General features: G+C 41.0%; 1 protein-coding gene across 5 annotated transcripts; it reads left to right on the forward strand.

Moving 5' to 3' along the window:
* Positions 1-1,809: 1,809 nt before the first annotated feature.
* Positions 1,810-9,627, forward strand: LOC143138388 (uncharacterized). Of its 5 annotated transcripts, none has more exons than XR_012990191.1 (8): positions 1,810-1,899; positions 1,999-2,041; positions 3,377-3,712; positions 3,857-3,952; positions 5,111-5,194; positions 7,972-8,805; positions 8,940-8,980; positions 9,094-9,627. XR_012990191.1 is itself a non-coding variant. In XM_076298868.1 (8 exons), the coding sequence occupies exons 1-8, from the start codon at positions 1,861-1,863 to the stop codon at positions 9,112-9,114; spliced, it is 762 nt and encodes a 253-aa protein (XP_076154983.1). In that variant the 5' UTR covers positions 1,810-1,860; the 3' UTR covers positions 9,115-9,627. The 5 variants fall into 5 exon arrangements, 2 of the variants coding, with proteins under 2 accessions (XP_076154983.1, XP_076154982.1); XM_076298868.1 differs by having other exon boundaries at positions 8,704-8,805; XM_076298867.1 differs by having other exon boundaries at positions 8,704-8,805; positions 9,141-9,627.
* The last annotated feature ends 12,154 nt before the right edge of the window (positions 9,628-21,781 follow it).

Genomic DNA, 21,781 nt, shown 5'->3' on the forward strand with positions numbered 1-21,781 from the left:
CCCCCCGCTGGACTGGACCCCCCGAAAGGAGGGTAGGGCAGACACAGTTTTCTGTGAATATCTTGAAAACCGTAGGGTTTAGGAGGACCAATTTTTTTTTGTATGTTGATCTCAAGGGGCCATGTCAACCCATTCCATAACCACTCATTTCATGTATAGCGCCACCTAGTTAAACACAAAAAAGTAAAAATGAGGTGTTGTAATTGAAGGTATCTGTGACCTAACAAAGTCAAAACTGTACAAAATTGGAAGTGTAGGATCATTATGACACCCTCTGTATGCACGCCAAGTTTCGTGGAATTCCGTTCATGGGGGGCCACACAATAAATTAATTTATGTTACTATACACCAACTGGCCTGTAGGTGGCCGGAGACAGTTTTCTGTGAATATCTCGATAACCGTAGGGCCTAGGAGGTCCACCTTTTTTATGTATGTTGGTCTTAAGGGGGCATGTCAACCCATCCCATTACCACTTATTTCATGTATAGCGCCACCTAGTTAAAAATTAAAAAGCAAAAAATTAGGTGTTTTCATCACAATATCTCTGGCTGACATGGTCAAAACTGCACGAAATTAAAAGTGTAGGATCATTATGACACCCTCCGAATGCATGCCAAGTTTTGTGTACTTTCGTTCATGGGGGGCCTTACAATAAAATAATTTATGTGTACATTTAGTGACGTACACCAACAAGGATTCCCGGGACACTGAAAGACCGGGGTACACAAAACTTGGTGGGCATGTACCCCCACATGGATAGCATGGAACCGTAATTTTTCGTTTTGATCTGTAGCCCCCCCGCTGGACTGGACCCCCGAAAGGAGGGTAGGGCAGACACAGTTCTCTGTGAATATCTTGAGAACTGTAGGGCCTAGGATGACCATTTTTTTCCGTATGTTTGCCTCCAGGGGTCATGTTAACCCATTTCATGTGCACACATGTGCACAAACAGATACACACACACACACACACACACATACATTCACCGTAATCATACGTATGACACATACTCACACAGTAGACATATGTACGCTTGCATGCACAGGTACATACGCAGGCACACACACAAGCACGCACACACACACACACACACACACACACACACACGCATAACATAAACATGTACATGCACACATGCACACAATTCAAGAATTTCTCAGAATTATGAACAGGCAAGATGGAGGTGGGGTTGTATAAAATTAATTTTACATGTGAAATCTATGAACTAATCATGTTTTGGTACTTGTTGTCTAGCAGATATCAGTGAGAATTGAGTGTGGATAATGCAATTTAGTGAGACAGTTAGAATCATATAGGCCTTTCAGCGTGATTTCTTTTTGTGGAAAAAATGTGCTGGACTGGGCGGCGGTCATATTTTGTACCGCTCTGCGGTACATCTAGTTTTTTGTATTTATTTGTCTAGTTAAATGTATTCACTCTTTATTTACGTTATTTTCGATAGTTTTTGTGTTATTCCTAGTACTTTTTTTTCTGATTACAAGTCGGCCTACGCTGTTCCGTCCGGCCTCTATTGTCTTTTGTTATGTGTCAATGACAATGTCTTGTATGTGGAGCACTTTGGGTTGCACTCTGTGCATGTTAAATGTGCTATATAAATAAAACTGACTTGATTTGACAACAAACAGGAAGTCATGCTCAGGCTTCTCCTCTGTGGGTTCCTTTGAGGCCACTTGAACTTCAAACACACACACACACACACACACACACACACACACGTGCCACAAAAGCCTCCCACGGTAAGTGCAAAGTGCAACCTTGAGACAGTGGCAATATTTCAAAGAGAAGCCGTAAACTTGAACAGCTGACGGGTTTTATCATCTTAAAAAAGATCTGAAAGGATGAATACATCCTCAGTCAGATCTATAGGTTATATAAAGGTAACAAGAGAGTAATCAGTTTGTCAATTTCACATTTTACAGAACTGTCTTTAAATTAAAGGTCAGGCATTTCACTTTTTTATATATTTTTTAATCTAGATCAGCATGAGGGGCTTCATCTCCATCTTGCTCCTGCTCTCAGGTGAGTGTCACATGTAAATGTATATGTAAATCAGGTTTATAGGCCAAGTATACTTGTGTATACAAGGTCTCTGCATTTATCCCATCCGTGAATTACATGTAATGAACACACAGTGAGGTGAAGCACACACTAAGCAGTGCAGAGCAGTGAGGGCCACAGATGTAAAGTAACTACCGGTAAGTAGAAATTTTAAGATAAGTACAAGTTTTAAGATGCTGCATGAACTTAATAGCCTATCCAAAGTTCTGACTGCTCTCTTTTTCATTAAAAGCATAGCGAAGGGGGGGGGGGGTTACCCCACCTGGCCTCGAAAGGTTTTACTAGTACTTTGTACTTTTACTTTCTCTACTTAAGGGGAACTATGCCGGTTTTTTAGCTTAATTTACCTTAACTTAACAGCTTCGGAGTCATTGGAATTTTTTCGGGTTGAATGGTGGCCGTCTCACCTCCTCCTAGTGTCTGTGAGCGGAAAAAACACCCTTGCAACTTTGGGCCGGCTGGCCGACGGCCTCAGTTTCAGGAAGTGTAACGAATTGCTCTACTGCATTTAAAACACATACACGCCAGGCACCGGCTAGAACAAGGTGGCGATGGAGTTTCTCAGACATTCGTCATGACAGAGAAGAAAAAGAAGCAAAAAGCGAGAAAACAGCGAAGAAATTACCAAAACTGCATAGTTTCTCTTTAAGTATGTTTTAGAATGGGCTACTTGTCATACTTAAGTACTGTAAATAATAGATACTTTAAGACTTTTACTTAAGCGGTATGCTTATAGATTACTTTTACTTTAATCATTTTCTGATCAAATATCTGTACTTCAACTCAAGTTTGGGTTTCGGATACTTTATACAACTCTGGTGAGGGGTTAGGTGCCTTGCTAAAGGGCACTTCAGCTGTGGATGTGGGCATGGGAGAGCAGAGCTCAACCACTTCCCCCACCCACATCCCCATATTGGTCGGGGATTGAACCGGCAACCCTTCAGTTACAAGCCCGAAGCCCTAACCAGTAGGCCACTGTGATATTATTGGTCATTAGGACTTACTGCTCGATTACACCAGAAGAAGGGACGACTGTCATAAAAAACAGGAAGTGATGTACAGAGAGAAAGGGCAGTTTCCTGTGTGGTTTGGTCATTTATAGGTTAAGTATCAGCGTCAGTATGAGTGTACATGTCTTTGATGTCTTTATACGGTATACATATATATATAGTTTGTTGTATCTTTTGTAATATATACATTGTAATATAATATGATATTTCATTTAAAAGTTGACTTGATAAAAGTTGATCAATACAGCTCTCCTCACACACACCTTTTCTTCTCTCCATGTATCAGATGTGAGCTGGGTATGCTGTGTTCATATAATGAAGGGTTCTGTTGGGGGATACGTACACATCAGTTGTGAATATCCTCAAGAATATGACCCCACATCAGTTTGCCTGATGAAAATGAGCAACAGAGAAACTGTCATTGAAACAACTAACAAAAATGGGACCGAATATACCAAAGGGAGATACTCCCTCTATCATGACTCAAATGTGAAAATTATTATGGTGACCATACACAGCCTGAACACAGAGGATGCTGGGACATACAGGTGTGTACCTGCTGTGTATACGGATAATAAGGAAGATTACATGTATACAGAATTCAGGCTGGAGGTGAAGCAGGGTGAGTCACTTTCTCAGGAACATTAATGTCAGTAATATAGCTCATGTTTTATATATAACATGTTTTATATAGCTCTGCGGGATATTTAGTTTCTATGAGGGTTTGCTGTAACCAACCCCCTCTTCCCTACTGTTTCTCCTTTAGTCCCTCCCTCCTCTGTTTTACCCCCTCCTTTAGCTCCTCCCACCTCCAAACCTCCACTGACCACAGGAAGTACATCAGCACACCAAAGCCCTACAGGTAGGTGGAGGAGTTAACTGACATAATTATTTATCGAAACACATACTTTACCATATGGAAGCCCGTTTCTGCTAGCCTGGCGGGCCATCCTATATCATTGAAATGTATAGTCTGGAATCGAATCATTCACCTGCTTAATCCAAGGGGCGGGCAGAGAATTGTCTTTCAAACTGCCTAGGCATGCAATAGGCCAGCGCTACGACCATATCCGTATCCGGTCGGCAAAACGGCAAATACATCCTTCTTCGAAAGGAATGACTTAAGTGCATTGTGTTGCTCTACTTTCAAAGAAAAGCACAAGTCCAACTCCTCCAAAGTTGACGCCAACGCCGATTCAAACAACCGCTCTTCGTTCGCCATAGCCACCTTCCTTGTTCACCGTCGCAGGATGTCGTTATCCTGTTAAGCCCGCCTTAAGACTCTCTAACGAAATAGAGCGCTGTGATTGGAGAACATCCACGGTGTTAAGCCAATAGAAATTCCTATGGTTCGATACTAGACGTACAGGCTGAGCAAATTAATTTGCCGCCGCTAGGGTGCGTCTAGATTTCTAGGCTACGTTTCTGCCACTACATAAATAAAAAAAATATGCTGAATTGCGACTTTCGCAATTTTAACTTTTTCTCGCAATTGGGACTTTTTGTCTCGTAATTGGAACTTCATTCTTCATAGCCTATGAAGTCCACCTCTGCCTCAAAAAACAAGCAAACAAACAAAAACATTGTTTACAAATACATATTTTGTTTGGTTACATGTTGCCACTCCGACATGCTTTTTGTCAGACATGCCGCTATTCCGACATGCTGCTATTCCGACATGCTGCCAATTTTTTTGAGATAACTGAAATCTGTCTTACATCCAGCCAGGCACACAATTGTGTATTGAAATTGACACAAAATGGGTTGTTCCTGAGCACACTCAGCAGATGTGTAATTTTTAACACATCACTTTTTGAACGTTTGCCTTAGTTTGATTGTAAACACTTACAACGAGTCTGAGAAGGTAGTTCTCTGCAATCATAAGCCTTCAGGAGAACTGGACCCATCATTGTTGTCATCTAATGCTCAAAAGAACACAAACACACAAACACATACATACACACACAAATGTGTTTGCTAACACATACACACACAAATGTGTTTGGTACTATCCATACAGGTGACACACACTCATCCAGAAACACAAGAGCACCAGAGTCAACATCTGTACAAGGGAATTCAAATACAACACAGTCACAAGCAGGTAGGAAAATTATACATGGATTGACTCTCTCTCTCACACACACACACACACGCACACACACACACACACACACACACACACACACAAGTCTCAAAAAACTGAAATCTGACCTGGGTTTGACTGCTGCATTCGGATGTTTGCAGGTCTGTGTGACAAAGGCTCCGTCCACACAAGAACGAAAGGTTTTGAAAACAATATTTTTTTTTATTTCCGTTTTCAATAATGTTTTGTGTCCACATGCCATAGTTTTTAGAAATGACTTTGTCCACACAAAACCTCTAAAACTACTAAAGACGCAGTAGTACATAATATGCAGGGCCAGTAGGTAGCACCTTGGTTTCACACAAATTCAAAAAGAAGATACAATAATCAGGGGCCGTATTCACAAAGAATTTTAAGGCCAAAAGTAGCTCCTAACTGGCGAATTTAGGAGCAACTCCTAAAAATAATGGGCATGTCACTCCTAACTTTAGGACTCCTAATTTTATTCACTAAAAGTAATACACGAAGCATTTTAGACCTAAAAGTAGCACCTAAGTCTGGGACAGCTTAAAAAAAGTCGAGAGGACTCCTAACTCACTAAGACCTATTCACAAACTGCTTTTTGTGGCATTTCACGTCGCAATGTTTTGAAATCCTATGCGGCTACAGGAGCTTCCAATCGCGAGGAAACCATTTTGCATTGTAGGCATTACTAGAAAGTGGGCGTGGACGATGCCATCACTTATCTTCTACACAGGACACATTCCCACCTAGATAAGGGGAAAAGTGCTGTGAGAATCATGTTCTTTGATTTCTCAAGTGCTTTTAACACCATCCAGCCCCTCAGATTGGGAGACAAGCTCTTGCAGATGGGTGTGGACGCTCACCTGGTAACCTGGATTACAGATTACCTGACCGAGCGACCACAGTTCGTCAGACTGAATAACTGTCTCTCTGACACTGTGATCTGCTGCACCGGAGCGCCACAGGGAACTGTGCTATCTCCAGTCCTGTTCACCCTGTACACATCTGACTTCTGCTACAACACCGAGTCATGCCACATGCAGAAGTTTTCTGATGATACTGCAATTGTGGGGTGTATCAGGAACGGGCAGGAGGAGGAGTACAGGAGCCTGGTGGAGGACTTTGTGCAATGGTGCAAACTCAATCATCTTCAACTTAACACTTCAAAGACCAAGGAGATGGTGGTGGATTTCCGCAGGTCTAAGCCCACTCTGCTACCAGTCCACATTGATGGGGTCAATGTGGAGGTGGTTAGCACCTACAAATATCTGGGTGTCCACCTGGACAATAAACTGGACTGGTCAGCCAACACTGATGCACTCTACAAGAAAGGGCAGAGCAGGCTGTACTTCCTGAGGAGGCTGCGGTCCTTCAATGTGTGCAGTAAGCTCCTCAGGATGTTCTACCAGTCTGTTGTTGCCAGCGTCCTCTTCTATGCAGTAGTATGCTGGGGAGGAAGCACAAGGAAGAAGGATGCGGGGCGAATTGACAGGCTGGTAAGGAAAGCTGGCTCTGTAGTGGGAGCTGAACTGGAGTGCATCACTTCACTACCTGACAAAAGGACCCTGAACAAACTGATCAACATCTTGGACAATGAGTGTCACCCACTCCACAGCACCATTGTTAAGCAGAAGAGCCTGATCAGCTGGAGACTTCACTCACTGCCTTGCACAACGGACAGACTGAGAAAGTCATTTGTCCCCAGGGCCATTGAATTGTTCAATGCCTCACTTAAGGGAAGAGGAGAGATAGACTTCTCTGCATAGTCTGTCTGCCTCTTCACCCCCTCCATGTTTGGTACTGTCTGTCCACTAGCCACTTGTACCACTGTCTTTATGCCTCACTGTTTGCGTGCTATATTAGCACATATGCATAACCCCCCCCTCCATGCCACAGCCGAACTGTGGCCACACTTATACATTTTCTTAAATAGTTAAATATATAGATATATAGACTTTACTTTACTTCTGCATTGTTGCACTGTTGGACTTACTCATTTGCACTATCACCATGACCACTATCACTATCACCATTGCACTACCACCATGACACTCATTCGCACAGAGCACCTTAGAGCACCTTACCATATCTTACTATGCACAGAGAATCACAGGCTCAGTCCCTGCCTCAGTCATTGCAAGCGCCTCTGATTGATTAATCACCACTATGTAGATACTGTTTTTAGAATGACTTAGATTAAGTGTTATTTAGTATAATTTGTATTTTAGTAATTTGTATTTTAGTATATTTTTATATATTGTATTAAGTGTTAATTAGTATAATTTGTATTTTAGTATATTTAGCATATTCTTTATCTTCTACTGTCCTTATTGCTTAGTTGTGTTTGTATATTATATACTTTAATTACTCTTTCTGATGTTAAAGAATGTTTTTGTGTTGTATGTATGCTGCTGAGACCTTGAATTTCCCCTGGGGATCAATAAAGTATCTATCTATCTATCTATCTATCTATCTATCTATCTATCTAATTGATGCAATAACAGCACCAACAACAACCAAAACTAGGCTACTCATTGTCAACATGTACATTAAATGTAACGTTTCATTGAGAATCAAATTAAAATGTTCTCCTCTTTGCAAACGTAGGCATAGGCATAGGCTATGGTGACAGATTAGTTTAATAATGTTAAAGATACTGCATCAATCTGTATGTTACATTAGGCTACTAGGCTATTTGTTTTGCCTTACTCTTGATTCATTTAGGCTAGGCCTTTTTATTCAGTTATTCATCATCTTCTGTCCTTGTGTAGCGCACGCATTCTCAGACCTGTCACCTGTCACTCATCATCGTAAGGGAGGTGTTTGGAATCATTCCCGCGTTACAATCATCAGCCAATCAAGGTGGTCACTTCAGTCAAGCTCGTGCATGAGTAATGATGTCATCCATAGCACCTCCTATGGTAAGATAAAAGGCTTTGTGAATACGGCCCCAGGAGTCTAGATGAATCTCTCGGAGAATGCTGAAAAAAGATGTTCCAGGAGCCGCCAGAGGTTGTAGGAGTGCAGTATATGTGTCGGTCGCGTCTTGTGCATGTGGATAATTGACTGCTGATTGCCACCACTTTGTTTGTAAAAAATGAAGCCAGGGTATCCATAGTCAGGCTGGATGGCAATTTGAAGGTTGAGAAAAGTTTCTGAGTGTCTGTGGCGCTGTTGATTTTGTCATTGTAGAAGGCCGTCTTAGCAGCAGTGTTGCTGGATGAAAAGGAGGATAGTGTCTGGTTGTTTTTGAGGTCATCAGTTAGTTTAGATTTGTGCCATTTTTTCTCTGAGTTTGGTGTGTTGCGAACGGAGGGTATCATTTAGCCATGGATGAGAGTGTTTGGATCGAGCAGGCCTTGTAGTAAGAGAGCATAGCTCGTCCAGACATGATGTTGTCCCTAGCGGTATAACTGACATATGTAAGTTGTTTTGGATAAAACGTGTAAAGAATAAATGTAAAATGTAACTGTTTGATAGTCTGTAATCAGATGTCCTTACAGGGCAGAAAGCATCTCTCTATGGAGGACTAGCAGCTGCTGTTCTGGTCGGCCTAGTGGTGTTGACCATCATACTGATGAGGACCAGAGCGAAGAGGACAGAAAGTAACACACACACACACACACACACACACACACACACATTCAAGTGTATTCAAAGATGACTAAATGTGACTCTATTTTAGCAATTCTTCAAACATGTACTGCAAACATGAAACATTATTTTTTGTCACTTACAGCACCTCAATCATCACAAAGGAACCCCAGTAATGCAGAAGAGGTATGGAGCTTTCTGCTGGCTATAGTATCGGTATTTCTGTGTGTGTGCACATAGGCATGCATGTGTGTGTGTTTGTGTAAGTGTGTGTCCTTAAGACTATTTTCACTCCACAGTTCTTCTCTGGTGTGCAATGAGGTATATCTGGTCTCTTTCTGCCCAGAACAACGGCATCTATGCAGAGATACAAGACACAGACAGCAGTGCAGATAAACTCCAAACTCCTCCGACTCCAAACAATCAGAAGAATCATCAGGACAGTTCACCTGTCATCAGCATATACACCACAGCCAATCAAATCCCAGAACAGCAACCTGCTTCTTCCCAGTCAGCCAATCAGATTTATGAAAGTACCACTGAACCTGTGGACATCAATTCCCTTTTGATTTACTCAGTTGCAACCAATCTGATGCAGCCTACACACATGCCAGCAGCCAATCAGAATTCTGAAATGAATGACACATACTCTCTTGCAACCAATCCGATACTGTCTACAGACATGTCAACAGCCAATCAGAATTCTGAAAACAATGAAACATATGCCCTTGCAACCAATCCGATTCTGCCTACAGACATGCCTGCAGCCAATTAGAATTCTGAAATCAATGATGCCCACACTCTTACCAAAGCCATAGACCTCTCCAGAATATATCCCGCCTCCTAACTTCCGTATCCATCCAACTTCCGGGCGTGGATTGTCTATGGGAAATAACATGGCGTTTTGAAAGATCGTACCTGTCAAACTCTGTAGGTGACAAAGTAGAAAAAGCTGCTGGGCAGATTGGCCTACACACTTCTGCCATCTAGTTTCCACTGGATTTTTTGATTTTCGGTGCCGTTTAAGTAGTATAGTCTATAGTATACTACTTAAACGGCACCGACGATCAAAAAATCCAGTGGAAACTATATGTCAGAAGTGTGTAGGCTTATCTGCCCACCAGCTTTTTTAACTTCGCTACCTACAGATGTTTTACCGGTATGATATTTCGAAACGCCATGTTATTTCCCATAGACAATCCACGCCCGGAAGTTGGATGGATACGGATGTTACGGAGGCGGGACTTATTCTGGAGAGGTCTATGCCTCCATTGAGCTGTCTAGGCTACTGCTCTTATTTGTACTTTTACAGATACAGAAATGTGACAACTGATCCATAATTAAAGTAATGTTAAAATTATCATAACACATTCATAGCAGCTGTCATGAACTGCACATAAAGCATTCATGGCTGTTTCATGAGACATGACTCAACATTCATACCAAACCTTTCATGAATGTGCAAGACAAAATGACGACAACTTGTCACAATAAAAGTCCAGCAATCGCAAAGCAGCATTGTCGTTTTTGTTCCAAAGCTCTTAACTGATCACATCACATTTGAGTCAATGGGCTACTCCAGTGCCAAAAAGACAGAACATGGTCGAGCAAATAATTTTTGTTTCATAAAAATGTATTTGTTTTACGATGTAACCTTTGCAGATGATTTCTCATCTTTTGCTACTGGGAATGTCCAACCGTTCCAGGTTACACAAATACGGGTCAGCTGAATGTAGGCTAGTTTACCTCCCAGTGTTAAACTCAGTGATTACGAATACTTCGCAACTTGTATAGAAAAGTGACGTTTGATGTAGACTTCATAAGATATCCATGATATATTTAGCCCATTGACTCGGATGTGACGTGATCAGGTAAGAGTAACATTTGGGTAATGTTAATCTGTGCATCCATTTGGAAGGTGTCAGTGTGGTCATCATTGCTTGTGTGTAATGTGTAATATGTAATACATTTTGCTGCATTATGTAATAAGCTATTATATTGTGGTTGTTATTACAAAATGCGGGTGCTGCGGGAAAAAAATAAAAATAATATGGTGCATTATGTAATAACCAACTAAAATTGACGTCTTCATTGATAAGAGCAGCATAAAAATGTGTATTTTAATCCAAATTCATTGTAATCATAGGCAAGGAGTTCTAATGTAGGCTATGGCTTATTTCTTTACGCAAAAGCCGACTGACTGTCATTAGCTCTGAATGAAGAAATAAAACAATAGTGCTATTGTGGAAGAAACGTGAAAGAAAGCACAGTGAACATTATCTTAAACCTCAACTTTCCCTGCATTTGGCATTTCTCATTTTTCCAACAACATAAGTCCATTGCTCCGAAGCCTAATTAATCCGACCATTGCATGTTTGACAACTGACGGGAATAGTCTTGGGTAGACTTAAAAGCCTAGCCAAAATTCCATCTGTGCACACAAGGCTTAATTAAGCAGGGCTCGAATTACGTGGGAGCCAGAGGGAGCCGAGCTCCCATAGAGTGAGGACTGGCTCCCATGAAAGCAACAAAGTCAAATATCTGAGGGGGTCTCTCATATCTGAAGGTGTCTGCCATATGTGGCATTGCAATTTATCAACAGTTGAAAATAGAATACGAGTTATTTGAACTTCTATTGATAATGTTAGAAAAGAAAGACTGTCTTGCTTTGCATATTTCAGAGTTATATGTGCGGAGCATCTCTTTATGGATTTCATAGTGGATCTGAAGTTTGTATTTAAGCCATTTTCTTTCAGTCTTCCTACACTCTCTTTTTAGAAGTTTAACTGCTGGATTTTGCCTCCATGGTGCCTTCTGTTTGTCCTTAACTTTCTTGAATTGTAATGGAGCAATGTCATCCATAATGTTTGCCATTTTTGCATTAAAGTGATCAAATAAGTCTTCTACAGAGTCTGACAGTTGACTTGACTTGACTTTAGTGAAAGTTTAGTGAAACTTGACTTGACTTGACTTTAGTGAAAGTGCTTGCTCAAAGAGAGCACTTGTCTGATCATTTATGATTCTCCTTTTTACCATCATAGCTGTGTTTTGAGTGTGTGGGGACATAGACACATCAAAGAACATGCAGAAATGATCAGATAAGGCCAGGTCTTTAACAGCTGTAGAGACATCGAGACCCTTTGTGATAACAAGGTCGAGGGTATGGCCGAGAGAGTGTGTTGGCCCCTGTACATGCTGTGTTAGGGAGAAAGTATCGATTAGTGCAATGAATTCCTTGGCATAATTGTTTTCAGGATTATCCACATGCAAGTTTAGATCCCCTGATATAATAAGACAGTCAAACTCTATGCAAACGACTGATAGCAGTTCACCTAGCTCTATCTAGAAAAACTTTAGCTGAATGTTTTGGAGGCCTGTAAATTGTCAGTAATAAAATCTGAGGAGAAGACTTAATGCGTGCACACACAGATATTCAAATGAAGTAAAGTCACCAAATGACGATTTGTGTGTGCAAATTAGATCATTAATTAAGAATAATTTGTTTGAAAGAGATCTGATATTTAGGAGTGCTAGTTTTGCTGTAAGTGTTGGGGAAATATGATCCATGGGGGAAATCTGAGGTTGATGTGGTACGGGTAGGAGATTGGACTGGTTTACCCTATAAGCTCGATGCATTTGTGTTCTATTTCTTGTCAATACAGGAATAGAGAATGTCATGGGCTTACTGGGTCCCGGCATGTTCTCAAAACTACTGTCAGTACCATTTATATTGCAGGGACCCTGAGAATATCATGCAGTACAGTACCATTTATATTGCAGGGACCCTGAGAATATCATGCAGTACAGTACCATTTATATTGCAGGGACCCTGAGAATATCATGCAGTACAGTACCATTTATATTGCAGGGACCCTGAGAATATCATGCAGTACAGTCATCATATAATTGGCCCCTGCTGCTGCCATCTGTATTTTCCACTGCACATTCCACTGCACATTCCATGCTATATGCCGGCTGAGAAAATGAACTTGCAGAGGTTGCTGCTGCTTAAGAGATCCTTCTAAACGGGGAGGGGGAGGGCGAGGGGGTGGAGGTGCCCTTCGCTTCTTTGGTGCTAAAGATCTTGGGCTAGTAAAACTCTGCATGGCTACTGGTAGCAGTCTCTCCATTCTTGCAGGGAACATCATGTGCTTGGGTGGGGATGGTGATGGGTATTCAGGGGATCCTGTGGAGTTTGAGTGGGTGGTGGGATGACGGGGTGGGGATGGTGATGGGAGATTAGGGGGGTTTGTGTGGCCTGGGGAATTTGATTGGGTGGGGACGTGATTGGGTGTGGGTGGTGATGGGAAATCAAGGAGGTTGGGGTTGGAAATTGATCCAGAGTCTCCATCTGCCTGCTGAGGTTCTGGGAAGTTTGTTGCAGACGCTCCGCTTTCAGCATGTACTCCAGTAGTGTATTCCATGTTGTTGTGTCTTTGTGGTGACAAGGAGTCAACGGAGGTGGGGAGGGGTATTGATACTGGTGTTACAACATGACCCTTCCTCTCTGATAGCCTCTCAGCAGCTTTGATAGGTGCTATCTCCTCATGCTCATCACATCCATTTGTTTGCTGAGATTCCAGGGAGTTTGACGCCAGTGATTGACTTTGAGTCATTTTAGCAGCACCCATCTTATCTTGTCCAGTGGACATGGCTGGGCATTGTTGAGCTGGTTGTTTATGTTTCTCCAAGGTCTGCATTTCTCTGTTTCAGCCTGTGCAGAGTGTTTTGGTTTAGCTGAGTTGTTGATGTCATCCGCTTGTTCCGTCTGTATGGCCACTGAGCGCTTATCAGAGGCTCGGCTCAAGGTTGGCAGAAAAAATGTTGGGTGCAGGAGATAGAGGTGATAGTATTCGGTTAAGATCTTGGCCCCAGTCCAACTCAGCTCTGTGCTATTTGGTCTGAAGTATTCCCTGCGATTCCAAAAAAGGTTAAAATTGTCAATAAAATTCATCCCAACTGAAAAGCATGTTTTTGCGAGCCAGGTGTTTAAACTGAATAGTCTGGAAAATACAAAGCTTCCCTCTGCTGGGAGTGGGCCACTGATGAAAATTTGTATTCCAAGCTCATACAGTGGGTCCCAGTTAAGAATTGACACTTCATTCACCATCAAGGTGATTCACGCAGCTGGGTGAAATGTAAGTACAACTGCAGCCGCTTGGGGGCAGCGTAGTCCGCTGTGGCGTTCCACGGTCGAACCGGACGGAGCATTCGACAGCAAGGGCTGTGATTGGCCGCGTTTTCAGTGCATTTCTCTGTGTTTTTAGCAGCCCCTGCAACATGCTAGTCCACTGTAGCCTATAAGCTTTGTACATAATGTTAAACATAGTTTTGGATTCAGTGGCAAGATTTCTTGATTGTACAGTGCCTGTCTCTCAGTAATGTTTTAAAATGAGAGCTTCGTCAGCTGGCAGTAGGCTACTTTGTCGGCAGTCATGAGAAGTTTGCTTGCTAACAGAACATAAATATGCTGCCCAGAAACCTTGTGAATAGTTCTGATTTTTTTTACTACACTAACGAGGATGAAATATAGCCTTTGCCTACAGCATCTCCTTAACAGTAATGTTAACAAAATGACAGCATTCATATGACAAAGGAAAACGAATTTGGTCACTCAAGACTGTGCCACAGCAACCAGTGTAGGCTACAGTCCTACCCAATAGGCCTACTCGAAGCAGATAGCGTTGTCTGACGGTCGAGTGGGTTAATGCACGTATTTCCAGAACAGGTCTGCAACTTTCAGGCAGTTCTGAGTTCGAATTTAGGCAGGAGCAGAGCCATATAAAGGCCTATTGTTATCATTTTTTGCAAGGTGTTGCTCCTGGCAATACTTGTTTATAAGACGTTTGGTGATTAATTGATAGCTGTTTTTGGAACACGTTAAACGTTCTTTATAATGAGCGCATACGGGGAGTAAAACGACTGTTACGCGCTGTTACAACTGTAGGCTACAATGATTGCAATACAAAACTATGTGCGTGTTAGTTTAGTTAGTTTTGTGATGTTTTGCACTTTTGCCTCATGTGTTTTCAGGTTTGAGGGCTTTTTTGGCAAGATTGACCTTGGTTAGACTCTGCATATGTTATTTCTCCGTATGGAAAATAAAGTCAATTTTCGACACACGTCTGTTATTATGACCGCCGCGCAGAAGCGGCGGTCATAATAACAGACGTGTGTCGAAAATTGACTCGAACCGGACGGAGCATAGCGGAGCGGCGGTCATATAGGTTTAGTCAGAATTTTTTTTTTTTTTTTTTTCTTTTTCGCATGCCCAAATTTCCGTCAATGATTCCCGGGACACTGAAAGACCGGGGTACACAAAACTTGGTGGGCATGTAACCCCACATGGATAGCATGGAACCATCGTTTTTCGTTTTGATCTGTAGCCCCCCCGCTGGACTGGACCCCCCGAAAGGAGGGTAGGGCAGACACAGTTTTCTGTGAATATCTCGAGAACCGTAGGGTTTAGGAGGACCATTGTTTTTTTGTATGTTGATCTCAAGGGGCCATGTCAACCCATTCCATAACCAGTCATTTCATGTATAGCGCCACCTAGTTAAAAATTAAAAAGCAAAAAATTAGGTGTTTTCATCACAATATTTCTGGCTGACAAGGTCAAAACTGCACGAAATTAAAAGTGTAGGATCATTATGACACCCTCCGAATGCATGCCAAGTTTTGTGTACTTTCGTTCATGGGGGGCCTTACAATAAAATAATGTATGTGTACATTTAGTGACGTACACCAACAAGGATTTCCGGGACACTGAAAGACCGGGGTACACAAAACTTGGTGGGCATGTAACCCCACATGGATAGCATGGAACCGTCGTTTTTCGTTTTGATCTGTAGCCCCCCCGCTGGACTGGACCCCCCGAAAGGAGGGTAGGGCAGACCCAGTTCTCTGTGAATATCTTGAGAACTGTAGGGACTAGGATGACCATTTTTTTCCGTATGTTTGCCTCCAGGGGTCATGTTAACCCATTTCATGTGCACACATGTGCACAAACAGATACACACACACACACATACATTCACAGTAATCATACGTATGACACATACTCACACAGTAGACATATGTACGCTTGCATGCACAGGCACATACGCAGGCACACACACAAGCACACACACACACACACCCACACACATAACATAAACATGTACATGCACACAATTCAAGAATTTCTCAGAATTATGAACAGGCAAGATGGAGGTGGGGTTGTATAAAATGAATTTTACATGTGAAATCTATGAACTAATCATGTTTTGGTACTTGTTGTCTAGCAGATATCAGTGAGAATTGAGTGTGGATAATGCAATTTAGTGAGACAGTTAGAATCATATACTGTAGGCCTTTCAGCGTGATTTATTTTTGTGGAAAAAATGTGCTGGACTGGGCGGCGGTCATATTTTGTACCGCTCTGCGGTACATCTAGTTAGTTCAATAACAAGTGTTGCTTGTTAAAACGTGTGACTAGTGAAACTCAAATGATTTTAGAAATATTTAGCCAAAGCCAAAAAGTGTTAGAGAAGGAGAGACGCCAGTGCAGCTCAGAAGTCTTCTTAATTTTCTTTATTCTTTAGTAAAAGGTGCAGAACATTATTAGCTTTGACTAACGTTTCGATGTTCGTTAATCAAAAACATCGACACATCGAAACGTTAGTCAAAGTTCAATAATGTTCTGCACCTTTTACTAAAGAATAAAGAAAATTAAGAAGACATCTGAGCTGCACCGGTGTCTCTCCTTCTCTCTAAAATATCTGTCCTGGCCTGGTTGCACCGGATTGTGGCCAAACGACAGAAGCACGGAGAACCCTCCTTTGTCTACCAAAAAGTGTTACTTTGTGCCCCGCGCTCCCCCACTGCTTGTGAAAGAAGGGGATGGGGGAGGGGGGCTTAACGTGAAAAAGCTTAATGTCCCAAAACGGCAACAAGTCATAATGGTAGGCTACAGGAAGTGGGGGGAGGGTATGGGATGACCAGAGCCGTCTTCGCTGTGCTATTCAGAAAGCATCTTCTATTGTCTTTCCAGGCGCACTCAGCTTGTTATAGCCTATCGAGTGCCTTAACAGATAGGCTCTGCTCTTGGGTTTGGCCTCACAATGAACTCAACCCTCTTGTTGCTTGCAGTTTGTTAAATAAAGTGATGCAGATTACATTATTTATTTCTGAGTAATTGCGTCTTTTGATGTCTTTTGCAACATCTGCTTGTTAGGCTGGGCTACTGTCAATGTCCTGTACAGGTAAATGTTCAACAATTGCTGGTGTAGGCCTACAGGCTATAATCAATTAGGGACTGTTCATTATTTATTTAAGGGGCTACCGGAGGAGTTTTGGGAGCGTTAGTCAAAAAAGACGTGACCCTCCCTCGCCAGCAAGAATTTTTTCTATGACCCTCCAAAGTGATTGAGAAAAAACGCATGACCCTCCCCAGTCCCAACAATTTAGGCTATTGATGCCTTCTGTAGGCTACTGGGTCAATTTGGGAGCTTGCATGCTACGACTCCTTCCTTGAAATGCCTTGAAAAAGGCTGTCGTTTGCACAATTTCACAAATAATCACCGGGACCGAAACAAACCTGTCAACTTTTCCCGGGTTTATCGCGTATTTTAAAGAAGCCCTATGCAGGTCTGGTTATTCCTTCGCTGTTTCTGGGTTTTCGCCTGATTTGGGCTCGCATTATTCACGAAATAGCTCCCCCTGCAGCTTCGGTAGCAAGTGACTGCTACGCTAAACCCCAAATAGCTAGCGAGCTAGCATCAATAAACCAAGCTAAACACATAGGGCTCACAATAAAACGGTCGAGCAAAAATCACATTACAAAAACCCAAATGTAGGCTACTTACAATTTCAACAGCAACAAACCCAAGTCGGAGTCCGTTTTGCAGTCTTCTTAGAAACTACAATCTGACTACATTTTCGAGTATTTCCGCCGAGTTACATCCGGATGTGTTCCGACCGTGACCAGAAAGTTGCATATTCGGTTTTTCCGCGGAGAAGCACTAGGGGGAGACGAAGCACCCACCAAACGACCCAAAAAGTGTTGTAGAACCATCAGAACGACTCTCAACCTGCATAATTAAGGTCATTTTTGCTAAAATTGTTGCATAGGGCCTCTTTAACTTTTTCCTCGCTGTCTTAGGAGGAGCTGCAGGGCCGTCGCAAGGGGGTGCGAGGCCCTGTGCGAACTTGACAGATGCATGAACTTACGTGCATGAAATCATGCGATAGCTTACTTTACACATAGCCAAGGCTACCGTCAGTGCATTTTAATAGTAGCCTAGTCTAATAAGCTACACCAGCTTGTCTTTAAGAGGGGAAATTGTATAGCCTATAACATTAGCTGAGTCACATATTTGGCCATATGGTGTTTATCATCAGTGTTGTCACAGTTACCTTGAAAAAGTAATCTGATTACTGATTACTCCTTTAAAATGACCTTAGTTACTTTACTGATTACTTGATTTTAAAAGTAACTATGTTAGATTACAAGTTACTTTATTAGTTACTTTCAGCAGCTGCCGACAACACCCCCAACGCCTCAACATAAAAATGATAACCGGTTTTGCCAATACTCACTATACTGGAAGTGCATTTTAACAGCAATGTATAGCAGACATCCCAACCTAACCTACTTAGATACTGAAATTCAGATGTTTGTTCAATAATGTCTAAGTACACCAAATAAGGAAGGCCTATTGATAGAAATTGTTATAGTAAAATATGTAGATTTTTTTTCATGTAGCCTTGGCAACTAGCCATCTTGTAGCCTATAGGCCTGAGTAATATGCAAATGAAATTACACTTGTTAAACTCACCTCAACAAGTCTTTTGCAATCTTTTAACCCGCCGTGAGCAATGCTAAAGTTGCTGTTACAAACAGTGCAGTGTGCAAGACTATCATTATGTTTTAATCTTTTAAGACAATTGGGTACACTTTTGTGTAGTCTGATGTGAAATGGGTCTTAAATCTTCATTTTTGAGGGGCACTGACGCTGCCATGACGCTTCTGTTCCTAGATACACTGACTGAACTGATTAATTATGTTTGGGAGAAAAAAGATATAAGCACTTACACTGAAAACTGATTGGTTGATTTAGCAAAACAGACCAGGATGCTCTCTGTCTTGGATGCGCTTCAGGCACAAATGCACCACTCCTCTCTCTCTCCCTCTCCGTTGTGTGCACATTAAGATATGCACACGCGATTTGAAGCAAAGATTCTAGAATCTTTGATTTGAAGTCCGGTCTGGCTTGCGTGCTCTTGTTCGCTCTAGGTTCCGGGAGATTTTATGTAATTTGCGGGCGTCAGGAAGCCGCTATCAATATGTGGGAGACTCCCAAAACTTCGGGAGACTTGGGATGTCTAGCTAGACAGCACTTTGTCGCCAGCACAGAATGTACAATGTACCTTAATGTTGTCATGTTTAGCTGACACAAACTCAAAGTAATGACTGATGAAATGTGCATCTCTCTCTCTCTCCCTCCATTGTTGCTTTCGTTTGTGTCGCTGCACGTGAATTGTCCTCATGCTGAAAACGTGAGCATAGCCTACGTACATGACATTAATCCCCAAGACAAGAAGAAAGCAAAGAATATATCTTTTTATTAAGGAAAATTACAAAAAAGTAACGCACAGTAACTTAGATAAGTAACTTTAATCTGATTACTGGTTTGTAAATAGTAGCGCGTTAGATTACTCGTTACTGAAAAAAGTGGTAAAAATAGACTAACGCGTTACTAAGTAACGCGTTACTGGCATCACTGTTTATCATAGGCTACATCACGAAACCAAATAGTGTAACAAAGGCGAACACTTTAACAGGGGAAATTAATTGGGCATGAATCATTGAGCTGAACGGTATTTGTCAATGAGCAGAAACACACACGACATTCAAACTGTTCTGCCCCCGCTCGTGTGTGAGGTGGTTAGCCGGTTACATTTGCTGGGCAGATACAAAAAAATAAAAGAATTTTAAATAGTTGGTTACAGAGAAATATATCAATCTTTGGGAGAATTTTATTAACAAAAATGGAAGGAATATCTAGACTAATATACCCAGCTTATTCCATAGCTATTCCAGAGAAATCTACCAAGGCAATAAATCAGTGTCATTATAATTTTATTTGGAACAACAAAAATCATTTAATAAGAAAAGGAGATTTAGTGAAACCAGTGGAAGATGGTGGAATGAATGTAATTGATTTTGAAGTGATGAATGGTACTATTAAGTTGAGATGGCTACAAAATTTCTTAAAAAATGAACAGTGCAGTTGGTTTAGTTTACCTGCTCATCTTTTTAATAAAGTAGGAGGGATACAGTTTTTTCTAACATGTGACTTTAACCCAGTTAAATTACCATTTAAGCTAGCTAATTTTCATAAACAAGTGTTACTATACTGGAAATTGATTTACAAGCATAACTTCACCCCACACACAGCTATTGTATGGAACAATAGGTATATTTTACATAAGGGAAAATCTTTGTTTTATAAGGAGTGGATGGAGAAAGGGGTTTGGGCTATTGCCCACTTCATGGATAGAGAGGGAAATGTTTTGTCTCACTCTGAGTTTAAATCTAAATTCAATTTGGAATGTTCCTTTAAGCTATACTCTGTAGTCATCAAAGCCATTCCTTTAGCAGTAAAAAACATGTTCAAGGGTATGTTACAGTATTCGTCAGTAATTCCTGTTTATTCTCATCTAACAATTAACAATTATAATTTTATGGATATGAAATGTGACAACAAAGTACTTAGATATGCAATGACAAATGAATGTTTTCCTATTCCTCTTAAAAGAAGCATATTATCATCTGAATTTTCAGTGATTCAAACAAAAAAAATTAGAAGTAGATATTTATCCTTTCCCCTATTACCAAAAATGAAAGAAGTGCACTTCAAGACGATTAATGAGATCTATCCTTGTAACAATTTTTTAAAATTAAGATTCAAGTTAAATGATTTTGAAGAAGTATGTACTTTTTGTCAAAAGGAAGTTGAAACACAGGAACACTTGTTTTATACGTGTATGATAGTTAAAACATTTTGGATTACATTGTATAACTGGGTTTGTACAAAATATGTTTTACCAGATATGCAATATAACTTTGTTAGATTTGGTATCTTCTGGGAGGAAAAACACTCTGAATTTTTATTTAATAATCTTATTATTTTTGCAAAGTTTTATGTACATAAATGCAGGTATTCAAAAACCCTCCCTAACTTTGTGTCCTTCAAAAATGATATTGCTTTATTTTTTGAGTCCTTAAAGAAAGTTAAAAGTAAGAATGCATACAGATTGTGTAACCTTATTTTGGTCTTGTTATCCCCTTAATGTTTTTGACTCTGTATATGTCAAAGATGAAATAAAGGATTTTATAAAAAAAAAAAAAAAAAAAAAAAAAGATTTGCTGGGCAGACAGACAACAGTTTCCCCAAGAAATATATACAAAATATATCTTAGTTATATGTTCAGATTACAGCAGATATGTACACAATCACGTAACATTACATGCTTTTAATACAAATGGATGGGTTAGCTTAAGGCTAATATGTATGGTGAATTCCATTGGGTTGTTACCAATTAGCATATTGGACAAAAGTAATCATTCAAAACGAACTAAATTCCATAGACAAAGTTCCACACAAGAGGAACTTTTTCATTGCAACTAGAAATCATAAAACTGAGAAAATACTTACAGGCAAATGTTTTCTGGCCATGTAAAACTGAGTGGTAAAAAACGTGTCTGAGTAACTCATCAATGTCGTTCTGAACTAACTACGGAAACCCCGCAGGTACAAAATAACGTTACTGCAAGTGCATTTGACCACTAGAGGTCTCCCTACTCCTAAATTAACAACAGAACAGCACACTCCCCGCCTGTTATACTACATTATAACACTATTCCCCTTTCACAAGTAGAACAACTTCTGAAACTGGCCTAGAATACACCTTCTGGATACCCTGTTTGACCACCTTCACTTC

This window comes from Alosa pseudoharengus, unplaced genomic scaffold, assembly GCF_046254945.1.
Source record: "Alosa pseudoharengus isolate Yale_2024_CS ecotype anadromous, Long Island Sound unplaced genomic scaffold, YU_APseudo_1.1 YU_APseudo_1.1_scf_21, whole genome shotgun sequence".
Lineage (NCBI taxonomy): Eukaryota > Metazoa > Chordata > Actinopteri > Clupeiformes > Clupeidae > Alosa > Alosa pseudoharengus.